Raw genomic sequence first — 25,768 nt, 5'->3', positions numbered from 1 at the left:
GAACTACCTTGAGACTCTTTAAAGTGATAAAAGGTGGTATATAAACAAAGACAGCACCAACTGCTATTAGAAATAATATAAAGAATTTATCATTCTTCCTCCTCCTTCCAATATTGTTTGCCTATAAAACTCTCAGAAGAAAGCACCAGAAAAAAGGGAGAACATGCTGTAAAGGAAAGGAAGAAAAATATTGTCCAGGCTTGAAACAGTGGCTATCTTGCTAAACTTATAGGTTTAATGTACCTAAAATGCTGTGTTTGAATGCATTTTATTTAAAATCCTGTACAGTCATACCTCAGGTTACAGACGCTTCACACTGAAACCCGGAAGTACTGGAACAGGTTACTTCCTGGTTTCAGCGCTCACGCATGTGCAGAACTGCTAAATCATGCTTTGCGCATGTGTAGAAGCGCTGAATCGCAACCTGCGCGTGCACAGATGCGGCGCTACGCGTTGCGAATGTGCCTCCCGCATGGATCACGTTCACAACCTGAGCGTCCACTGTAATGGGAAGTTGGGGGGAAAAGGTTCCACTCTGGCAAAAGCGTCAGGCGAGGCTGGTATTTTTCCAATAGAGAGAGATAAGCTACCTGATGACTCATCTCAGGAAACACAAGCTGCAGAGCTCTCACAGCAGGAAGATGAAACTTGAGGAGCCTCTGTGTGTATTTGGAGATTACTAGTAGCAGCAGCAGGTTGCAGAGTAGTTCTGCAATGAGTAACAAGCTTAGGATCTCCCTCTGGGACAAGAGAGAGGAAAGTTTATCGAACTGCATAAAGGACTGTAACTCATTGCTTACTTCCAATGTGTTACTTTGTTCATTTGTAACATTTATCTTAGTATTTAAGACTGTCCTGCAGTAAAACTTTGAAGTGGAGAGAAATAATTTCTACACAAGCTCCAGATCAGGGATTCCACTGAACAACTCTAATGTATATTTCAGTTAGAGGCTGGAAAGATTTAGATCTTACACCTGAGAAGAATATAAGTAAGCCCACTCCTGTTTCCACTGCATGTAGTGAACAGGCTGTGGAGAGTGAATGTTCAACTAAATACGCTCTTCACAGTATGGGTTGAATGTGGTTTTATCAATGAAAATTCTATGAAATGTCATTCTATTTAAGACCACCCCCTACTTACTTAGTGCTTTGAAACGCCACCATTGCATATCCCTTTTGAATATCAATGCACTTCTACTATATAAGATTTTGAACTCTTGTCATAAATATACACCTTGCAAGGGTATAAGATAAGATCTTTGTTTACGCTTGGCAATTCCCCAAATTACCAGTTGCTGATACACATTCTGCAGGTGATTTACAGCCCACTTTTGCAAGAGGATTCACTAGAGCCTTACTTCAGTTTTATGTGGCAAAACTGGGAAGGGAGAATGCTCAGAGAACAATGAACCAAAACATTTCAAACATTCAAGATCAACATCAGTAGCAGGCCAGATGGCATGTGCAATAAAAAGCCAACCTGCAGGCAGTAGTAAGTTATTTTTCACAGATGGCAGCACAGTAACCGAATTCTCTGCTGACAATCAAGAGGGAGATCTAAATTTGGGGACTGCCATTGAATTTATGATTTCATTAGCTACGAATACTGAGGAAGTGGTTACGCAGTTTTCTTAACTACTAAATCTGGGAATCTCATGTTACCTTTTGCAATAGTAATTTTACAATTGGAATTTTACACTACCATCTTGAAATTTTGCCCAAAAGTAGAAGAGCAGTAACAGTCATTAATCCCTTCACACTTCCGTGGTTCCAGTGGGAAAGTTCCATGTTGAGAAGATGTAGGCAGATCAGTAAAGAATGGTACTTTCGGAAAATAGGTTCAGTCTATTTGTCCATCAAGTCTATAGACTCTCATTCATACACACACACACACACACACACACACACACACACACACACAGTGGTACCTCAGGTTAAGTACTTAATTCGTTCCGGAGGTCCGTTCTTAACCTGAAACTGTTCTTAACCTGAAGCACCACTTTAGCTAATGGGTCTCCTGCTGCTGCCGTGCCGCTGGAGCACAATTTCTGTTCTCATCCTGAAGCAAAGTTCTTAACCCGAGTTACTATTTCTGGGTTAGCGGAGTCTGTAACCTGAAGCGTATGTAACCCGAGGTACCACTGTATATGATTTTCAGTTATATACATTTGAATAGTTTTACAGTCATTTTAACATTTCAAAATTTGCCTTCCTTCCTCCTCCATTCTACGGTTCCTTAAATTTGTTTTTATCCTTTCCTTCATATTCTAAATTAACTCAACTTATTCTTTTATTTGCCTACTTTAATTATTTACTCTTATGAAACTGCAGGTTATTACAATAATCCTGCCAGTGTCCTCATCTGTTTTCAATTTATTTACATATTCAATAAACCATAAAGGTTTGTTATCTTGATTTCTTATTTTTCTCGTAATTTTCACTCTTCTGAAGCAACTGTCTAGGAGAGGTCTTGCTTACCACCTCCTATTTTATGATACAACCAAAGATGCCAAGCGATTGAACTTTGAACCTTCTGCATGCAAAGCTCAGAGCTACAATTTCTGTATATCCCAGTAGAGCGGCCAATGATGTCCAATACATTATTGTTAAGCTGCTCTCTCTGCTCCTTATATCCATAATTCTACCCAAGCCCCTGGGCCAAAAGATAAGTTAGCTCCATTAGACAGGAACAAAGAAGAAAAGAGTGAAAGAAAAGACCAATTAGAAAGCAAATGGCTTTACTTAACTACAGTGTCATCTCATTATGGCCAAAATACAGAAATGATAGGGAATGAATGTCCAGTTCAGTCTCAAGGTAGCACCACTGACATTTCTCCCTTTCCAAAAATCCTACAAAAACTACCTCCAATCTGGAACACTAGCTGTACTGAAGATGTTACAATCTCATGAGGTTGCTAGATTGCAAGCCAGAAATCCGGTCTCTCTTCCACAGTTCGGCAACCGTAAAAAACGACAACAATGGAGCTGCAGATTTTTACTAGAGTACACTGCTCTAAATCATCTATTTTATGAAATGTTTTCCCTTCCTCTAAATCTAATTCTGAGGAACAAGTATGTAATAAAATCTCTAGTTTAACATATCTCAACTACATCAACCAACACTTCTTTTTTTTTTTTTTTGCATTTCTGCATTTTTGTTATGAACCCTGTGACACAACAATTTCCATACCAATAAAGTCTAGCCAATAAACTGTTACCAACGTTCTCTGTGTGCAATAATTTTCACAAAGTTTCTACGAAGACAATCGTGATTTGGAACGAAATGGTATCTGTCACCACTTGCCGAGTAATCTTATTTTTTATTTATAACATCACATTAAACATGACAAATTCCAGGTATAAGGAGGTTCCACAGGGATGATCATGTTAAGACTCTTGCAGCAATAGTCTTTGTTGTACTTTATACATTTTTAAAATCATTGTGGCTAGGTGTGGGGGAGATATTTGACTCAGTTCTAACTTCGTTGCCTAATTTGCACTTGCCAGAACAATGCACAAACTGAAACATAAATTTTGTCATGCAATTCCCCAGCCAAATGTGTGCAAGAATGCCTGTTCCCGCCACGCCCTCACTGGGAGTGGCCACTGTGGTTCCAGTATGGCCATGGCGGGATGAGGTTCCCTGCTTTGGCTTTGGTATGACGGGAGAAGGCAGTTCTGCCTTCTTTTGTGACACCAACAGCCCAGGATGCTCCTGGATGACCCTCTGGCCAATCGTGGGTGTGCAAGGGATGGGGCTTGGGAGCGGACCTGAGGGAGAACCTCTTCCCTCTGGTCCGTTCCCGGGCCATATAAAACTGGCCACACCAGGACCTCAGCAGTCAGCCTGCGCTAGATTTTTTGGGACCTTTCCAAAAAATAAAATAAAACACAAACTGATGAAGAACTGTGAAGAACTGAATTAGAAAAGATTAGACAAATGAGAAACTGGGGTAGGAGAATGACAGCTTTATCCATTCCTAATTGTGGCAAATAACTTTGCGTGTAATAAAACATTGAGGATCATGTAAGTGAAGCGTGAAGGCTTTACGAAGTGTAATCATCTCAGCGCTCAGGGTTCAACGTCAAGTGCACGGCGTTTTAGGGAAACCTGAATAAAATTGCATTGGTATACCATAAAATATTAACGTTATCTTGAAAATTCGTATTAGTGAGCTTGGTAACATGTGAGACTGGAACATAGCTGCTCCAGCAAAGTAACACTAGGCCCCCGTAAGTTCTTGTATTTAATTATTCAAGAGCTACACTGTGGGCAGATCACAAGAGACCAAGAAGCAATGCCACACAAAACGGAAAATGAATCTTTTATTAAAAAATATAAATATTCCGTTTTATGTCATGCTTCATTCGCTAAATAATATGCACCAGCCAACTGCAAAACAAGCAAATGGGGGACGGGGACGCAACTCTTTGGAAGCCCAGAAATGAGGTTAACAAAGAAAAAGTACAAGGGAAGATGCTGTTTAAAAATGAACCACCGCCCCCAGTGGAACCACCGCCAATGGCAAATGTTGACAGGTCTTCTTACACACCTGATTAGGAACTTACAACTCAGTTCTACATCTGTTATGTCAGCACACAAGTAAGTTCTTGGTGTCACTCCAAAAGATAGCAATGGATAGATGTACGCTGTTCACAACTTGGGTCAAGTGGTGCCAATAATCACCATCATTATCATCCCTCACAATGAACAGGGAAGAGCCTTGCATTTAACACCAAGCGGCACTCACTCTGTTGCTTATGAGGATCTGCACACCTACATATCAGATTGTCAACACTGTCAGGAGCTGACTATCTTGTAAAGCAGGGGTGGGAACCTGGAGCCCTCCAGAAGTTGCTGGGATGCCACTCCCATAATCGCCAATCACTGGTCATGCTGGCTGGGGTTGCTGGTGGTTGAGCCCTGCAGAATTTGGAGAGCATGACATTCCTTACCGCTGCCATAAAGGGACCCACATGGACCCATTTCACCATGGGCTACCATGCAGCCTAGGAACAATTTTTAACTGTTTAGCATTATTTTGCCTGGACAGGTGCTGAGCTGTAGGTCAATCGACACACTGAAGCCTGCAAAGTGTGCAGAGATGAATTCTTGGTGGAATGAGAAAACAGTATCCTTGATACATGGTATTAATGAGATCCTAAGCAACAACATGGCTGCAGTGGACTCAGTACCACAGTGCTATTTCGTGCAGCTGAGTCCTTATGGGCACGGATGTTCACTATTATCTCCTATTTGCAGTTTGTAAGAGTGCTAATCTCATTTCTGCTTTTTATTAGCGAGAGAAAATTAGCACTTCATATGAACAGCTGAAAATTAATGCCGTTATCCTTCCTAAAGGGGTCAGCTATGTATATATTTGTGCCCTGCAGATTAATGTTTTATGGAAACAAAAATGAGCCTTCCACATACTCGGAGTCATATAATGTCCTTAAGATGTGAAAATAAATCATAACTGTGAAACAGTCGCTCTCTTTTATTCCCTTCCAGGTAACAGTACAGACAGGAAATATGCTCTAGCTTTCACACTGCCAAAGACTGGTCTCTTTCATGTTATGTTGAAGAGGACCAAAGACTTGTGTTACCTGCCTGGGAGGGATCTGTATGAGTTTCAGCCCATCTGAAAGTAGCAGGGTGGGAGGGAGCTGTCCAGACAAGGGAGTTCTTAGTGGTTAACCTTCTGGAACACATTAACTGCTCCAAACTCCCAAATGCCCAGACTAAACAACCCTGCAAAGTCTTGATTTTATTCATGGACCGGAAATTGTTTGGTTAAAGTACTGGAAAGATAGCTATGAGAAGCCACTTAAAGACACTCGCTTGACTGTACTTTACTGTAAAGTCATCCATGCCTAAAAATTCCACAGCTGTGTAGTGATTTTCCTTTCTTTCCTCCTCCTTTTTTTCTTTTTGCAAATTCTAATAGCACATCACCACTGCTATATATGCTGATGAGGAAAGACTGGAATTATGAGCATGCAAATTCTGTGCATATGCCGTGGCAGCAGAAATGTTCAATGCTAATTCCAGAACATGAAAGGAGTACTTGGGCAGATCAGATAGCTCTGTGGCAGATAGTTCTGTGGCAACTGAGCACACAGTATTTATTCATGATTACTGGTTTCATGCACAGAAGTCAGAATTTTTAAATCATCATTTTTTAAACTAGTGAAAGTCATTCTGGAGCCCTGAAAGATATCGACAATGATAATTCCCTTTGTACTGTTCCGTTTTATTGTTAAATGAATTATGATATTAAAGAGGACAACAAGTAAGCCAAGTTAAAATATTTTTTCTTACCTTGTTACAGGTCTTGCCTTTAACTAGATGTTTAGTAGTCAATGCTGACACACACCTGACCTTTATGCCACAATAAAAGCACCTGAAACTATCAGCAGCTTTCTACATGGTGCCTGTCTTTGGCCAACATACATTTCTCACCCAGATTTGTGTGGAGGGCTGATGCATCAAATTAATCATTCTTAAATGTGCTTTTTCTCCAATGAACTCAAGACGCTGCACACTGTTCTCACCTCCATGTTTCATGTTCACAACAACTCTGTAAGGTAGGCTAGGTTGAGATGGCGACTGGTCCAGAGAGCTTCATGGCTCCCCCAACCCTACTCTAACACTTAAACTACCACCACACCAGCTCACCGCTCTGTTCATCATATGAGCAGAGTGTGTTCAGTGCAATCTACACAGGTGAAGAGAACTTGATGTCAATATGGTAAACTGTGCCCTGGTTTGCATGTCAGATTAAACCATAGTTTAAAACAAATTATGGTTGTAATGGGATGTGGGGTTGCTTGTGCGTAAGCCGCAAACTGCTCCAAGCTGAGTAGTTTGGTCAAACTTTTCCCCGGCTGGACAGCCCTTACTCCGTGGCTGTCTCAATCACTGGCAGAATCCGTCAGTGGGCGTTTCCTGAACTTTTTCCAACATAAAAGCTCTTTGACACCAAGTCGACTCGCCTCCCTGTGCGGAAGCTTTCTGTGCAGAGTGGGCGTCCCAAGCGGAGGCTCTGTGCTCTCCCCGCTGGTCTCGCTGGAACAGTCTCAGAGCCCTCCCTCCGAAGCTCCCTCAACCTTCCCTTTCTTCCTAGCGTAACGCCTATCTCCTTCCCCAGCGGAAGTGAGCTCTCTCTCCCTACTGGGTCCTTCTCCTGCATCGCTGCTGCGCCTTACCTCCTCTCCTGTCTCCGATGGCAGTTCCCTGACAATAGTTTACTGTGAAGGAACAGGAGGCTGCTCTATGCTGTGCAAAGAAATCCCACAGTGGTCCTTCCCTGGTCCTGCTGTGCCGCAGACAAAATAAGCCTAGGTGTGGCTTGCCCTGTCAAATGAACTGGGGCTCATGGTTTGTTTCATTCCAAACAAACCATAAGTGGGAACCAAGTTATTAAGGGAAAACAAACCATGATGAGCCCATGTTTGAACGACACAAAAAGTCAGAGTTTGGCTTGTTTCACATGTGGCACAACAGTAGCAGAGGCAGGGGAGAAGTACATGGGAACTTTTTAATAGCACAGAGCAGCACATTGCTCATCCATCCACAGTGAGCCACAGTTTGTTTAAAATTATGATTTAGTGTGATGTGAGAACTGGGCCTGTATGTCACAATTTACCTTCTGTTTTCTGGGATTGGCTGAACCTCTTGTTTAGCTCTGAAGTGCCAGAAGTATAGGATGCTCTTCTGGAGAAATACCCTAACTTTTATCCAGCATTTTCCACCTGGTAAGGACAGAACTACATGTTACAATGCATTGTACCCATATCTTTTCACTAGAAAAAACTAAAGACTGCTTGGGAGTGACTCCATTCTGAAGACACTGCATGTATTAATATTAATAAGATGTATTAATATTGGTCAGCAAATAGCTAATAACAAAGGAGAAGTAAGGCAAATTTGAGACAGGCTTCGCCTAGCCAATGCAAAGTAAACTTTGAGGCTGGAGCATCTGCTTGGCAAACAACTGCAGACACGAAAAACAAACTTGTATTCTTTATAGCAATGACTGTCATATCTTACCAACATCTCACGAATATTCTAGAACGCAATCAATACACAATTAAACCATGCAACTATTATACATGCTGCTCTCTGCCTCTTTATGCCAGTTCCATGCTTGGTGACAACAGAACAGTAAACCTGAAATTTACCATGAGTGTTGGAGGAAGACAGGGCACAAGACAGAGCAAAAATGTTCCATACTGAGGGAAATTCCCATAAAGGCAGTTATTTGGATGGACAAAGTTTGAACTCACATATTGGATCAATATTGAAAGTATGATGTAAATGAAGAAAAGCTTTGCCCATCAGAATTTCTCCACTAGCGTACTTCTCCTTTTATTTATTGCTCAGTATGGAATTAAGCTTGTATCAGGACTCTTACAGCAGAATCCTATGTATATCTAATCAGAGGTCATTCCCACTGGGTTTAATGGGGCTTGCTCCTGGGTAACTGTGTGCAAAATTGATGATATTGTTGCTCATTTTTTCTCCTCAGTTCCTCTGTTTAACAAACACTGTTCTTGTTTTGCTAGTCACATATATATATATATTATAAATGCCTCACCCCTGCCCACTGAAAATCTTACTCAGCAAGTTCTCTAGCTGCTTCAGCAGGTATGATCCACGTACGCAGCTATACGTGCTTAAAAATCTGCTGTTTCTCAATGAAATCTCAGGCAGCTGAATTCTGTGTGGGCACACCCTGCAGTTTATCTGTGCTCCTGTTAAATTTCAGCATACGCACACAGCCAGGAATATGAGGCTGCCCCACATTCAAACTGTGCTTCTTCCACTTTGCGCAGGATATAAGAATGTCCTTGGTTACATACTTCATGATATTAAAAAGACCCCCCTTGCCTCTTATGCTTAATACTTTGATCAGTTCAAAGTGTTAGGTTAGCTTTCTTAAGAATAGAACTAGAGGAAACATTAAAGAAACATATTTTTAACGAATTAGTGATATGTGTGAATGTGCAATTTTAGCGAGAGCTTTTGGAAACTGATAACAGGGTGACTTTGTGCTCCCATGCAGAACACTTAAGAAGAAAGGCTGAGAAAAGAGGAGGCATATCTTTCCCAAATATATTCTATTTTCATTGCACAATAGGAGCCCTTGGGTAGAGCTGTAATCAAGATTCACAATAGGTCTGCTAATCTGATTTCGAAAATGAGCTTTCATTGTGTTATCTCTGCACTATGAACAAACAAAAATCAAGCCATGCTTAGCCTCAAAAAATGCCTACAGACAGTCTTGTTCTTGCTTCTATGCTCTTTTGCGGCCTGGTGTCACTGTATATTTCAAGAAAATCCTTAGTGTAAGAGAAACAAGAATTATAAAACTATAGATAGGAAAAGCAGAGGCAAACCATATGTGAGCCCATAAGCTGCTCTGCGTGCTCTGCTTCTAAATGAAACTCAGCTTTCTGACCTTTTTGTTGTTTGTGTTTTCTTTCCTACAATACCAATTCAGGAATGACTGTTATCTTTGCTGAAGCCTGACAAGTTCAATGAAAGACTATCGCACCTATTGAATTACTCCACTCCAGACCCTTATCAAGCCAAAGTTACAATTATACCCAACCACAAGTCCAACTGGTTCAAAGCAAATTTTCAGGAGAAATGTCCCCCCCTCCAGCCCCTGGAAAATAAAGGGAAGCACAGAACAGGACCATATTAAAATTACACCTGTGATTTTCCAATCCAATATTATTGAATAGCTAAATGTGTGAACCACTTTAGAAAAAAATGTTTGAGTTTACATCAGATGATACCCTTTCTTTGGTAATTAACCTGTGAGGTTCCTTTACATATCCTAGTAATCACTTGATGCTACAGCCAAGGATAAGCAAGCAGATATAAACTCTTGCGATAAATATGTAGAATAAAAGAAACAATGGAGACAAAATGAAACTCCCAACACAATCCTATACACGTTTGTTTGGAAGGAAGTCCCACTGTATTCAATGGGTCTTCCTCTCAAGTAAGTGTACACAGGGTTGCAAGTTTACAGTGCGATCCTAACTCCATCTATTCAGAAGTAAATCCTACTGTGTCCAAGTGGACTTATTTCCAGGTACATATGCAATTAAGGGACGCAGGTGGCGCTGTGGGTTAAACCACAGAGCCTAGGACTTGCCGATCAGAAGGTCGGCGGTTCGAATCCCTGCAATGGGGTGATCTCCTGTTGCTCGGTCCCTGCTCCTGCCAACCTAGCAGTTCGAAAGCTCGTCAAAGTGCAAGGAGATAAATAGGTGCCACTCTGGCGGGAAGGTAAACAGCATTTCTGTGCGCTGCTCTGGTTCACCAGAAGCGGCTTAGTCATGCTGGCCACATGACCCAGAAGCTGTGTGCCGGCTCCCTCATCCAGTAAAGCGAGATGAGCGCCACAACCCCAGAGTCGGCCACGACTGGACCTAACAGTCAGGGGCCCCTTTACCTTTAAATATGCAATTACAGTTTTAATAATTTAATTTAGCACTTTTCTACAATTCAGATTGCTGATATAAGACTTTAATTTGTATACAGAACTCCTAAATTGAACTTATTATATGACACCCATTTATACCACCTGATATATGAATTCATATATATCGGAATGCTAATCAGCCTCCAATGCCACCTTTAAAAACATTCTCAACTGTTAAGTAATGCTATGCAACTACAATTCATTTAAATGAAGCCCATATAGGAGTCTCAAGGAAACCCAAATACAATGAACAGACAGATGCTGTGCAGTGGATTGTCCTGTCAAGAAAGAAAGCCGGGTTATAAATATCACCTACTGTAATTCACATTTGCTGGGGTCTGAAGCAGTACATATAGAGAAAGATAAGGAAAAGTGAAAGACGAATGGGCAGGGAACAAGCAAACAGTATGGCAGAATTTAGAGCGGATATAAATTCAGGGAAGGTCAAGACAGAGCAAGAAGCAGTTTTGGTAAGGAACAACCAGAGCACTCTGAAAAGGAGATATGACAATCTTGCAGCAATCTCTTCCTGCTTTCATTTACCAGGGGATGCTAGCAGAGAGCTCAGTCTTTCCTTCCAAGACCGAGGGGTTCAGGAGCAATTCCTGACATGCCGGCACTGAACATTAGTGCTGTACTGAATTTGCCAGCCTTTACACTGGAATTCTGGGGCAAGCTGGTGGTAGCAAAAGATGTATATTTATTGCCGTTAGAGGTTTATGTTTGTATTTTATACTTCTACCTTTTAAACAAATGTGTTCTTCTTAAATAAGGGGGAAATGTATGTCAACAATTGCTCGGAATTATAAATATTTAGCTGATCAAAACTTAGTGTGGAGAAGAAATCTGGAACATATGCTATTTTGACTTGGCAGGCAGTTCCTCCTTATGCTTCCTGCCCAAAACAATGTGGGCCAGAATCCATGGCAAAAGTGGACAAACCAGGCAGGTGTGGGTGGGGAAAATGAAGATAGTTTATTGTAATTTTTGTGGCAAATCGATAAAGTAAAATACCATAGTTAGTGGAGACTGGTTCATAAGGACAAATAAGGTCCACCCACCATCCTCAGTCTGCCCTCAGACAACCCCCATCTGCCTGTCTCCCTACTTACAAAACTAGAATTATTTGACTTCACATGTCATTAGGTAAAAGGTAAAGGACCCCTGGACGGTTAAGTCTAGTCATAGGCGACTGTGGAGTACGGCGTTCATCTGCTTTCAGGCCGAGGGAGCAGGCATTTGTCCACAGACAGCTTTCCGGGTCCTGTGGCCAGCATGACTAAACCCCTTCTGGCGCAATGGAACACCGTGACGGAAGCCAGAGCGCACAGAAACGTCATTTACATTCCCGCCACAGAGGTACCTATTTATCTATTTGCACTTGCATGCTTTTGAACTGCTAGGTTGGAAGGAGCTGGGACCGAGCAACGGGAGCTCACTCCGTCACAAGGATTTGAATCACCAACCTTCCGATCGACAAGCCCAAGAGGCTCAATGATTTAGACCACAGCACCACATGCACCCCTCTGACATTGGCCCTGGCTGAACCTGCCATTGTTCTCCCTGCATTCTGCTCCACCAGACCCAAGGGACAGCAGCCACCAACACTAGCATGGGTTTTGTATGAAACTATATTTCTAAGGCAATCATAAACTCGCTAACATTTCAGTGCTGTATGGTGGCAGGAAGTCCCACCGAAGACAAGAAAACTTATTTCTGTGTAGACATGCAGAGGGTTGTACAGTGGTACCTTCGGTTACATACGCTTCAGGTTACATACGCTTCAGGTTACAGACTCCGCTAACCCAGAAATAGTACCTCAGATTAAGAACTTTGCTTCAGGATGAGAACAGAAATCTTGCTGCTGCTGCGGCGGCGCAGCAGCAGCAGGAGGCCCCATTAGCTAAAGTGGTGCTTCAGGTTAAGAATAGTTTCAGGTTAAGAACGGACCTCTGGAACGAATTAAGTACTTAAGCCGAGGTACCACTGTATTGTACATCATTCACAGTTTAATTTTGCCCAGAAACACCTTAACTGTTTTTGGTGTATCACTTTAGCCCCCTCTTTATATTTACAGATAGCAGAGTAAATGGAACAAAGTTTTTTATCCATCTTTCATGAACAAACCCGTTCAATCCTTAACAGCGTTACAACACAATCCACAATGCAACAAAGCTGTAATAAACTGACTTCTATGAAGTCAAATCCTTCTCAAACCTAAGTTTAACAAGCTGCAGACCTGGCCCGGTTCTATTTTATAGCAGCAAATGTTTACGTTTTACCCAGCAAACTTGTGTCAGATAATTTTATAGAATTAAATATAAATAAGGAAAAACATTCAACCAGGATGAAAGGGTTGACCTAGTGTATATTAGTGAAACGTATATAGTTGAAGCAATGGGTCTTGTATTTGGCACAGGTGATGCCGATCAGGCCCTCAGTGGTGTATCCGCATATGGCTCCACAAAGGGCTCACCAAAAAAAATTGGCTCAGGCTTGTAATCCACCTTCAGACTAAGAAATGCGAGTCCTAATCTTAAGAAAATAATGCAATTTATATTCTTAATGCACTCCTTATGGATGATTTGACAGCAGAACTAATAATAATAATAATAATAATAATAATAATAATAATAATAATTTTTATATACTGCCCTTCAGCCAAAAATCACTGGGAAGTTGACGATATAAATCTCCCCAACACATTTAAAAGTCCATAGATTGTTTAATTAGCTGAAGACTTGGTTGAAACGAAACATTTCCACCTGCCGCCTAAATATATGTAATGAAGGCAGCAGGCGAGCACTTATTCAATCTTACATCTCAATCTTATCTCAGTTTTGAAGCTATACAGCATGGGGAAAATGAATATGATAAAGATCAGATTCATTCAACTAACTAGGAAGAGAGATGGGGGTGGGATGGGAGGACAAAACAAAGCAGGTATACTCTTGGTTTCTCCCTCTTCCTGCTCCCTCCCCACAGAATAGATTAATTTTGGGATAACAAGAAAATCCTGGCAAAACTGAACATTTTAAAAAATACATTCCATTGATTCCAGCAGAAGATAATAAAGCATGCTAAATCACACAAACCTCTGGTTAAATGTGCTAAACTGTGGAGTTGCCAATGTGTTTTGGAATTCATATGGATTTCACACATTGCAGTTGCAAATGGCTAAGAAACCATTAATAACACACACACACACACACACCTATCTATCCCAGAAGACAGGCTTAAAGTGCTGAGAAGTTCTGGTCCTCTAAGTTGCCTGGAAGAGAGACCACCTGAGAACAATATTTGCTTTATTTTCACATAAAGAGACCGTTTTTCAATATAAGTATTTCCAGAGCAGATAACATACTAAAATCACTGGGGGGAGGGGGCACCTTTAAGGCATTTTTAGCAACCTGAATGGAGAGGGTGTGTGTGTGTAAATGCTGATGTATATATCAACAATACACCCAGAAGCGACTTTCCCTTCCAAAGTATCATCAATGCTGCCCTACATTTTTTATCCTGCTGCTGTCATACTGGCAAAGCATTTAAGCAGGTTGATAGTGGCACCAAAATTCAGGCTTCACCTCATGATCATTTTCTTGTCTTCAATCTACTTTGCTTACAACTGCTATAGAATATAGCTTAAGGGCATTTTTGTGCTACACTTTCCTAGACACAAGAAAGAATTCTTGAATTCTATTACTAGAAACCTTTATGTATCTTTGACCACACAGATTCAATGTTGGTAGCTAATGCTGAAACAGAAGATGCCTTTTGTCTTTATTAAGTGAACTTGGTTCTGGAATCCAGAAGAATTGCACTATTCACCTGTGGGTTAATCCTAATGTAGTGAATGTCAGTAATGATCCATCTTTGCAGTCTGTTATTAATTGGTGCATTACCTCAAAAAGATTGGGCAGCAACCTATGTCAAAAGAAGCTGAGGGGTTATATCCAACCATAATCTTACTGTGCAATTTATTCTGTTTGTATCAACTTTCATTGGTCTGTGGCTATAATAAAATATTCACTCATAACTAAATATACCTCCATGTAAATATACCAGCAAAGCTATTAAAATAAGGCTCAGTTCAGATGGTCCTCCAAACCACATGCAGACTGGGAACAGTAGCAGAAAGATTGGACTCATTTTCTTTTCCTGTGCATCAGGAAAGGAGATTAGAAGCTTCTATTTCTGCCATTTCATCCCAATGCTACAAACTACAGTTTAGTTTGCACAAACCATAGAGTGTGCCCAAACCAGAATTCCAAGCTAAAATATGGTTTGCTGCTTTCTGGAAGTGGAAGCTTCTAATCTCTTCCTTCACACATTAAGGAAGCTGAGGAGGGATGGGACACATGAGCCCAAAGCTCATTGTTGCTTATTCCTGATTCTCCAGACCATATTTTACAGAATCATCTGACTGTAGCGGGCCTCCCCCTATTTTCATCCTAAATCAGCACGACAGATTGGCAAAGATTCTGGAGCTATAGTCTAGCAATAGCTGAAGGACTACATGTTAGCCACCCCTGAGCTATACAATCTCCCCATCAAAATTAGCAGAACAGAAGTTTGTTGGCTAGTCAGTTTAAGAGATCATTTTGTCTGATATTTTAGTGACTTTGCAGAAAATGGTTTCTACAAACAAACAAATTAACATACCATATTATTCTGCAGTTGGCTTATGTGTTTTTCTTCCCAATTCACATTACTGAGATACATATTATTATTATTATTGCACTTTTATCTGCATGTTCCAATCAGCAGGGGGAAGGCCAGCAGTTAAGAGTTTCAACTATAATAAAGAACAAGCAGATAGGCAGAGAAATGTGTTTATGAAAACAAAATATTTGGCTACTTATTATGTAGATCCAGGCTGTAACCAACAGGAATAGCTTTAGACAAATTGCTGAGAACATTATCACATCAAGCCTCCCCCATTCAAACAACAACAGCCTTGATCCCAAACGTATCTCTACCAACCCAGCTTCCTCCTGATTATCAACAACCTCTCCACTATAAACCTAAACACAGAATAGTGTTGCCTAAGGCTGCCACCATTGTTCTTTCTACATAATGATGCAGAAGTATTTTCCAGCTAGTTGCTTCTTGTCCATTTCATAGCCCATAATTTTCTTCACATGAGGTAGAGCATGAGCAAAGCCATATCAGCTATCTACAGAGGGGGGGAAATGATCATGATAATTTATTGCCAGCATTGGCTTGTAAATCTTCTAAACCACTTTGGCAACTGCAGACCCATTCCTAGTCAAACTTGGAAAAGTCACCAATTCTGGAGATAATCCTTGCTCCATGGCATGCTCCCGTTGGAACCAGTTGCTCCTGCTACAGCTGCTTCTGCTGCCGCAGTTGCTCCCAGCTTCTTCTGGAAACCTTATCATATTTCAGCAGAGAGAAGGGAAAGCAATAGCTTCTCTTCCAAGGGTTAGCGTTGTTGAGGTCCATGATAACAAATGTGTTACAGCGCCAAAAGACAGAAAATGTAAAAAGGCAGTCATAGCTGTGTAGGAATGTGCACTGTCTTTCCTATCTGCAACCATTATTGTTATTGTTATTATATTATTAAATTTCTTTATGGCTAAATGGCAAACAGACCTCTAAGTACGGTAGTTTACAGAATATAAAAATCGAATGCACGAATTTATTACAACACACAGTTTTAAAAATCCCATTAAAACATTTAAATATAAGCAGGAGAATCTATTGGGGGAGGGGTGTAGCTAGCCGAGGAGCTAAATGGCAGCATAAGTATGCACAGTCGTACCTTGGAAGTCAAACGGAATTCATTTCGGAAGTCCATTTGACTTCCAAAACGTTCACAAACCGAAGTGTGTCTTCTGATTGGCTGCAGGAAGCGCCTGCAGCCAATCAGAAGCCGCAGAAGCCCCATTGGACGTTTGGGTTCCAAAGAATGTTCGCAAACCAAAACACTCACTTCCAGGTTTGTGGCGTTCAGCAGCCAAAATGTTCAAATTGCAAGGCGTTCGGGATCCAAGGTACAACTGTATCTCCAATTAGCATGGGATAATTAACACTTCAAGTGGTTTCAAAAATACAATTCAACGTCCCACAAATTACACCTTTGGGGAGTACATGGTCCAAAAAGCAAACTTACAAAACGGACATGGTATTCCAGGAACTCCTTTGGAAATCCCTACAATACTATTTTAAAGAGAATGATAGTACCAGACAACACCCCCCCCATGTTATGGGATGCCATGAAGGCAGTCCTAAGTGGCTACTGTATGTGTGAGAAGGAAGAGATTATATGAGCAAAAATATCACCTAATCAGTAATGGAATTTTAAAAAAAGGAAGTGGCACAACAGAAGTAATTAGATTATAATATTGTGGTTATAATTTGACCAATAGAAGGTAAGGTGCAGCAGTAGGAGAGAAACAATTACTCAATGGAAAGGGGTGGGTGGGAAGTCAACAAAGATAAAAGATGAAATTGTGTTTTGATTGCAGAGGTTTAAAATGTTAGCCACTCTCTAAGGTGCTGCAAATGTAAAATTATTGAACCCCTTTCTTCCTATTGTTATTCTTCAGAGTACAGTGCACATTTATGGTGTAAACAAACAATGAGTAATAATTATATCAGTCTCACCCAAAAACAAATCAGCTGCAACCTGGTTGGGAGCTGAAGACACATTGTCTGCCAGCAATCCCTGGATAACATGTACCAGAAAACGTTAAAATGAACTTTTAAAAAAAAATAATAACAAATGACTAACTAGAGAGACTCCCCCCTATAAGCAGCCTTCTACTCCTCTTGTGCCTTGATCTAAACAGAACATAGAATCATCACATAGGTTTCTCTATTCTGACTGAAATTGACAGTCCTGATCAATGGACTAAATGGATTGTGGGATAAGTCTCACAAGATTTACCAGAGCCTCTTAGATTCATCTCACCTGCACACTCTCGGAACTCTTCCATTACAACTCAAAACATCTTGTCTAGTGTGATCTGTTGGAAAGTCAGCCAGCAGCCAGAGCAACTCTAGAAATTATCTGTTAAATCACGATAAAGAGGAGAAATGAAAAGTTTGCCCTGTGGGACTGCAATTGAATCTGGTATTAATGAACACTATTTCAGTCTGCCCACAAGCATGTAGAGCCCCCGTCTTAAGAACATGTAGTAAGCTGGTATTCCTAAATATTAGCACCCTGGCACCAAAAGAAGTATAATATGGAGGCTTGCTATCACATCCTCTTGAATTTGTGGCCAACTAAGTTGAAACCTCTCGTTACTTACATATAGCTCACCATACATTTTGATCACTTTTCTGTTCTTGTGATATGCATGGATTACAGAAAAAGGAGAGGGGCTATCAAACAGGTGGCAGGTCATACTGCATATTTCCCAGGCTGCATTTTGTTTCATTGGGCGCCATATTGTTTTGGGAGAAGGAGAAACAGACCTGTTCATACATGTCCTCTCAATGATCTATGCAAGAGTCTTACAGGTAGGTCAGCCCCATACTGCAGATGGGAAACTGAGCCTGAGAGATATTGACTTGCCTAAGGCCATTTTGTGAGTTCATGGCTGAAGTGAGATGAAAGTTGAAATAAGAATAAATGCTGGGGTTCAAAGAACTGCTAAAACAACACATAGGAATAGCAGCACGCACCTTTGCACGGCATTGCAGGTATATGATGAAGGAAGTCTTTCATCTCCCACACAAAGATCAAAGAAATATCAGTAAAGTAGAGCAATATGGCGGGGAGGAGGGGTGCAAGACTCAATGGACAGAAAGTTAGCAATGTAAGAAGGCTCTTCTTGCAGATCTAACAACTTGATGTGTTACACATCTTCCAAGCACACGTCTCCATTTCCCAGTGAACCCTTTAATGAAAATAAATAATAAAAGTGCAAATAAAAGTCCAAGGCTGCTGCTGCTTCTTTTAACGTATTTCATCAGATGAATGCTAAACCAGTCCATCAAACATTTCAAGGTACTTAGAAAACTTTGAAGCTAATATACACATTATCAGGTAGAAAGGAAGGCCTGTTATTGTGGTCTTGGCTAAGTATGGAAAGTTATTGCTTCAGCAAGTACAAAGATTTGTCAAACGATAAAAAAGAATGTTTGAATGTTTTGATTTTTTAAAAAAACCCACAATATTAGTAGCCCAAGCAAAACAACAAATCGTTAAGAAACACAAAAGCATTTTTATACATCAACTGCAAATCTCAGTGATAAGAATCTGGATTTCCTTAACTACATCAATGATAAATATATGATTTTGCTCACTGTAAGCTCTAAGACGAACAAAGAAAGAATGACAGAAGTGGATGAGCCCAACCCCCAATCTGAAAGAAAGAAGCAAAATGCAAAAAAAACCCACACAAAAAAACCTTCACTATAGCTGTCATCTGTACAGCAGATGGCTGGCAAATATTCCCAATATTCACAGTAATGCACTGTGCTAGTTTAGAAAGTTTGTCTTGTAGTTAGGAGTCATTTCCTTGCTTTTCATAGATGCATGAAACTACAGGGCACCATGAAGGGCATTTAGTACAGCTTCCTGCTCTGAGATTCCCAACTTAAACATTCATAACAAATGCTGATTGGATGTGATATAAAACCCTCCAGTGGCTAACCGCCTTCTTCTCCCCTTTTTAACTGTTTCTACACCCAAATACTCCTAAAGACAGGTGGGAATGGTAGGAATTCAAAGGTCAACAAATGGCAAAGAAGGTAAAGGGTCAAAACCATTTGACCTTGGACTTCAATTAAGTGTCATAGTGCAACACCTACAACTCCTATTCATTTTTCTGTCAAATAAGTGAATGAGCTTTCTTAATTCCATCTTTAAGAAGAGCAATCATTATTTATTTCCTGCAAATTATAAAGAAGAGTGGGGGGGGGAACTATTTTGAAATACTGGCCAAGATAAAGGCTATGAATTGGCAAATAATTGCCTTCTGCTGTTAAGTTATCCTTGTATTTTTGTGTTGCTTAATACATACAGAGGTGCTCCATCTAGTTTTCAGAAAAGGTTGCTAACCATCTGTATTAAAGCAGCTGTAAGGAAGATTACTATCGCCTGCTGATTTCTCCTTTAAAAACACACACCAGATTAGTTCAGATTTCTTTCAGTGTAATGAACCTCGTAAGGATTGAGAACTGCATCAATTTCAAAGATAAAGCTGTGAGGTCATTCCAAAGGCTAAACAAACAGTTCCATGGAACCTTTTGTGTTCATGCACTCATTATCCCAAGCAAGGGAATTAAAATGCAACCATCAATCATGGCAGCCAAGCAGTGACTTTAAATGCCAGGCAAGATGTTCCATCAAACAAAGCATGGATTGGTCAGGCAATGATGTATGCACAGCATCACAAAGAGCTTTCTGCAAAACTTTCATTATTATTTTTTTTTAAAAGCTCTTACAATATTATTCTAACAATGTGGATGATAAAAAATAGTTCATATGTATATAAAATATACACACACAACAAGATAGAAAACAAACTTCTTCGAAATGTGCACTTTTAGCCAGTATGTCCAAGTATTCCTTCAGTAGCAGCTCTTTTCATCCACCCATGTATACCCAATACCCTTCAACTTTCGATTTGCAGTGACTGTCGCTGCATTCTACAGCCAGGGCAGTCCCACACAATGTGGTATGGTTATGTCAAGTTAACATGGAACCCTACTCAGTGAAGGAAGGAAATTAAGTCGAGCTGTGAGAAGTCTGGCACGTGATGCCGCAGTTGTATTGTTGCTTCACAGCAACGTAGGAAGCTGCAGACTTTGTAGGGGATAGATCCCACCCAGTAATGTCTGCTCTGACTGGCAGAGTTCTCCAGGGTCTCGGACAGAAGAAAGGCTTCCCCGGTGTGTACCTGCTGTCTTTTTGTGCATTGCCTGCAGCCCCTGCTACCTGAACCTTTCAAGCAGGGGTGTCAGGAACGGAAGCTTCTAGATGCAAAGCACATGCTCTCTACAACAGAGGTACAGTTTTGTCCATCAATTAATAAAGTACAACGCCATCACTCAACATCCTGAATTTTGGCACCCTGATTTTTATTTTAAAAGAACAGGAGAGTAACATGAACTTGTTTCGGCCACCCTCATTTTGAGGGGCAAGCGATGCACAAGATAAACACTGGTCTTTAATCACTCTTAAGGAGAGCGCTTGCCTCCTCTGAAGTTAACACACTGGAAACGGTGCCACATTCTTGCAGCCCCCACTCCTACACAAATACAAATTAATGTAGGCTTTGGCCACCCATCTTACTGAAACCTGAGGAATATCTCAGTATAGCACATTGCAACAAAGGCATAACGTTCCCTCAGGGCTAGTCCACAGAACTGCATACGCACTAGAGCAAAAGAAAAAGGAATATGGGAGAAAGGCAGTAAATTCTGAAAGAGTATGTGATGCAAATTCTGATGACAATGCTATATCGCTGGCAGAGCAGCGTGGCAGGCATGCCCTCTGTTATTTGAAAAAGGCCATTGGCAACTAATGCACGATTTGAACAAAGCATCCATAACTAGGCAACGGGCAAGTCGGATGAAGTGGCACAGATATAAGATAGGGCAAGGCTGCTATATATATATATATATATATATATATCATAATTGTGCAGAAAAGAATTTTGTCAGGTGCAGCTTGTCTTGGCTCTGCAGCTCCGTATCGTAAGAAATGTAGGTCCTGCTTAAAAAGAAACAACCGCACACAAAATTCCCCAAGGCAGCCAAACAATATCTTTATTACGACCAAGAGGAGAGTTCACAGAGCTTCTTCAAGTGGCAACGGCAACTCTTAAAAGTGACCAGAGCCCAAGTCTCCCAGTGCATCCGCTTGCCCTTTTGCCTAGTGGTAAGGAATTTCAGGACATATTTCCCCTACAACCTAGATGCCACAGATGCCCTTGCCCCCTGTGTTGACAAAAACTCAGAGGAGCCAACTTCTAGGGGCCCAGGTCCCTTCAGCCCTCCAGTAAAATATCTGAGGGGGCTACCCAGCCCAAAGTTCAAGGGCGCGCATGTACCACATCATCAATTATGCAGGGCGGCGCTTACCTGCTCTGCTCCCCTCAATATTTTAGTCAAGTTGACACCCCCGACGCCTCTTAAAATCATTCATCCCCAGATGTTCAAAGTTCAATAGGAGTGCTAGCTAACCAACATACTAGACCTGCTTTCTAGCTAAGTCAAATGGGGCAGCCCAACATGTATAGTTGGTAGCAGTGCCATTGTTATGTTGTTGTTGTTATTAAGGACACATTGACGTCTGTGGAAACAAGAAGCTGTACATATAAAAGCCATAGCAGCCAATTCCTAGTGGCCGAGGTCCCTTCGTGCCCCCCCATAAAATATTTGAGCCCCCCCCCCCAGTTGAAAGTCATTGCCATTCAAGTGGTTGTGTGTCTTGTGAACAAATATGCAGGGCAGGGCTTACCTCCCCCCAAATATATACATATACATATACATATATTCATTCAGGTTGGCCCCCCTGGCTGTGTATATACTGTATAAGCACAACTAAGCCACGTGTGAACAGGCAGCTTGTTGGCTGGCGCGGGGCGGAGACCGAGGAACAAAAAAGGCGGGAAGAGGAAAAGGACTTACCTTCAGCAGGGCGCTCCGGCTAGCGGCGGCCAGTTCCCTCAGGCTGGCGGCAGCTGAGGCTGCGGCTGCAGCGGCGGCACTGCTAGGGGAGCCTGGGGAGGCCGCTGTAGCCGCCGCCGCCGCCACGGGGTGACAGCCGGGGTTAGTGGCGGGAACAGGGTTGTTGTTTCCTCCTGCTGCAGCGGGGTTGCCCGCACAGGGAGCAGTCGCGTTGCCCGGGGCTGTGGGGCTCCCCGGGGCTCCGTTGCCGGCGGCGGCGGCGGCGGCGGCGCGGGGTCTCTGCCGGATGCCGTCGAGCAAGCGGACGAGCAGGATATTGGCGGGCAGCTCGTCGACCCCGCAGCCCACCAGGATGCGGCACTCGGGGCAGCGCAGCTCGTGGCGGGAGCTGACGATGCTCTCGAGGCAGCGGCGGCAGAAAGTGTGCTGGCACGGCAGCACCTTGGCCGTCGTGTCCAGGCGCTCCAGGCACACGGAGCACTCCAGCAAGTCCAGCAGCGAAGACTCGTCCATGGCCCCTCCGCAGGCGGCGGCGGCGGCGGCGGCGGCTGGGGGACCCTCGCCGTTACTGCCGCCGCCACCACCCCCGCCACCTCCTCCTCCTCCAGCAGCGCGCCGCCTCCGCCTCTCCTCGGCAGCCCGCTTCTCGGCGGCGGCGGCCTTGGAGGAGCACAGCCAGGACGCCCCTAGGAGCATGGAGACCAGCAGCGGAGGCCGCGCGACAGGCGGCAGCCACAACACATGGCAGCTGAGGAGGAGCAAGAAGCGGGCCGGCGGCGAGCCCAAGGGGGGGGGGGCTGTCAGAAGGACCAGAGGGCGGGGACTGGGAGACCTATTTTCTGACCCCTCTCCAAACAGACGGGTGGTAATAATAATAATAATAATTCCAGGGAGCCACGCGCTGCTCCCTCGCCGTCGTCGCCTCCGTCCTCTGCCGCCGCGACGGGGGCTCCCTTCTCGGGGCGGCGCGGCTGGCGGCACCCGTTCCCTTCCGGGCTCCCGCCTCTCTCCCTTCCAGGCTGGGTCAGAAGCGGCCGGAGGAAGAGGCGCTTTGTGGGCGCTGCTGCTCAGGGCGAAGTGCTGGCGCGCAAAGGCGCTCGTCCCGGGCTCCGGAGAGAAGCTGCTCTCTGCTTCTTCAAGGCTTGGTGCGCTGCCTCCGTCCCGCTGCCCCTTCTCGCCGTCTCCCTTGCAGCCGAGCTCGGCCTCCGTCGCTCTCCCATCATCGCAACCCGATGGCAACGGCGGCCTCCATCACTCCTTCTCGCCGGCTCGCCTCTTGCCCAAATATCCCGAGTGACAGCAAGGGGAGCCTTGGGGAGAAACGGAGGGAGGCGCCCACCCGGGCGCCGCGAGGACGAGTTGGATCAGACTCGGTCGTGAGGATCAGAAGCAGCGGGCGCGTTCCCCGGCTGCTGCTCCGAGATCCGAGGGCTGCCTGCGCTGCATTGTTGAGAGATCCTGGTGTCTGCTGCTGCAGCTGGCCTGTTGGTAACACTCGCCAGCAGCAGGGCAGCCGCCCAGTCCCCGCCCTCTCCTCCTCCTCCTCCGATGGCCGGTGGTGCTATTATCCCCCAAGGGATGCTGCTGCTGCAGCTGCTGCTAATCGAAGGAGGCTGTGAGCGGTGTGAATCAGCTAAGCGGATCCTGGAGAAAAGTCTGCTGCTGCTGCGCAATGGGGTTCCGGCACCACCACAAACGTCTCTCGTCTAGGAAGACGCAGCGCCAGCCAGCTACTGCTCTCTGCTGGGTCCCGCTCTCAAAACGCCTTCAGCTCCCGCAGGAGGTTTCGGGAATCCGATCCGGAGGAAGTCCGGCAGATGCCAAGCTGTAAAATTCCAACTTCGTGCAGTAACTACAGTGCTGCGCCACTGCATCGTGTTCCCTCGGTCATCGTGATCCGGGGGTGTGGGGTGTGGGGAGGAGGAGGAGGCACTTTCCCCCCCCTCTTCGAGCCCGATCTCAGGCCAAGCGTCAGAGCAACGGAAATACGTACCCCTGAAGCAATCTGAGAAGATGGGGAAGTTTGCAGAAGTTTGTTCAGATCGGACAAGGAAAACAGATTCCTTTCAGTGGGCCTCCCCCTGGTGGAGCTCTGCGTAAACAGCATTTGGTGTTGTTGCTGATGGAAAAGATTTCCCTTCTCTCCACCCCTCCCGTTTCTTAGCGAACTGCCTGATACTGCTAACCATCCTTGCAGTATTATTTATTAAAAATTAATGCTGATTTCCACCTAATTAGCTGGCTTCAGCTAAACAGACTGTGGCGCTGCATATCCTTGCAATCTTCAGTGATATACACACAATCAAGTTAATGCAAAAACACTGGCCTTGGCCTGCAAAGTAATTACGTTTGAGAAGTCCTGAAATCTGACTGAAATATTTCTGCAATGTATATAAAATAATAATAATCCAATACTGATTTATTCACTGAATAGTAACATTTAATGCTGCAGACTATATAAATACAGTCCGTGTTTATTTATTTCTTTTATTAAAAGATATTATAGCAGAGACATCACCTTGCCAACAAAGGTCCGTATAGTTAAAGCTATGGTTTTCCCAGTTGTGATGTATGGAAGTGAGAGCTGGACCATAAAGAAGGCTGATCGCCAAAGAATTGATGCTTTTCAATTATGGTGCTGGAGGAGAAGATCAAACCTATCCATTCTGAAGTGCTCACTGGAAGGACAGATCCTGAAGCTGAGGCTCCAATACTTTGGCCACCTCCTGAAAAGACTCCCTGGAAAAGACCCTGATGTTGGGGAAGACGGAGGGCACAAAGAGAAGGGGACGACAGAGGACGAGATGGTTGGACAGTGTTCTCGAAGCTACCAGCATGAGTTTGACCAAACTACGGGAGGCAGTGGAAGACAGGCATGCCTGGCGTGCTCTGGCCCATGGGGTCACGAAGAGTTGGACACGACTAAACGACTAAACAACAACAACATTATAGCCCCACTTTTAAATCCTTTTCTTGTTTAGCACACAAGTGCTTCTGCCAAGAAAAACAGAAGCAAAACACATTTGATGCATTTCAATATTCTCATATTTATTTTACATACTATTAACAAGAACCAGACTCGGAAACTATTGGACTTGTCCGAGCAGTGTGTTTCATTCTAACACCACCCACACCATCTTGTCTGGAAAGGCTGAGGAAGGCTGGTGTGACCCAGTTTGTTATCACTGCCAGGAGTTCAGGGAAATCATGAAGACCTTTTTGTATGCAAAAATATATAGAGGAAGCAGGGAAGGTGGATGAAGGAGACATGGAATAGACAGAGGACAGCCCTCTCTCGAAACCCATGATTTATTTCGTAGCAAAAATATTGGAATAAAGGATATTCCAAAACCACATTTTCAGGTCTTTATTGTCTTGCGAATCACTGCTTTATGTCATCCAGTCTTCCTGTGCACAGAAAACATTTGGTGGTTTTTAGTCACCCTTCTACTCCTCCCTTGAGTAGCACTCTTAATAAATCATCCACTAACGATGTCTGCGTGCAATAATGGCCACACACAGTCGCATTGTCTGCTTGTCTCATTTAATATCGATAAGCCCCCGTCTTGGCATGCAGTGCAATGGTAATCACAGTAAGATATTGTTTCTGAGATGACAATTAAGTACAGAGCTGAAGGAACATGAAACTCTCT

The 25,768-nt window shown here is 43.2% G+C and overlaps 1 protein-coding gene across 2 annotated transcripts in view; it reads right to left on the bottom strand.

The window, feature by feature from the left end:
• Positions 1 to 23,440, bottom strand: part of SH3RF3 (SH3 domain containing ring finger 3) — a 203,105-nt gene extending 179,665 nt beyond the window's left edge. Inside the window, exon 1 of one of the 2 annotated variants that reach the window (XM_079972571.1) lies at positions 22,116 to 23,440. In XM_079972571.1, the coding sequence (XP_079828697.1) occupies positions 22,116 to 22,811 (696 nt within the window). In that variant the 5' untranslated portion in view covers positions 22,812 to 23,440. The remainder of the gene's footprint in view (positions 1 to 22,115) is intronic. The other variant, XM_079972570.1, reaches the window with a different exon arrangement.
• Positions 23,441 to 25,768: the final 2,328 nt, after the last annotated feature.

This window comes from Podarcis cretensis, assembly GCF_951804945.1.
Source record: "Podarcis cretensis genome assembly, chromosome: 4".
Taxonomy (NCBI): domain Eukaryota; kingdom Metazoa; phylum Chordata; class Lepidosauria; order Squamata; family Lacertidae; genus Podarcis; species Podarcis cretensis.
Note: the sequence above shows the minus strand (reverse complement) of the source record. Positions and strands in the feature narration are given on the sequence as shown.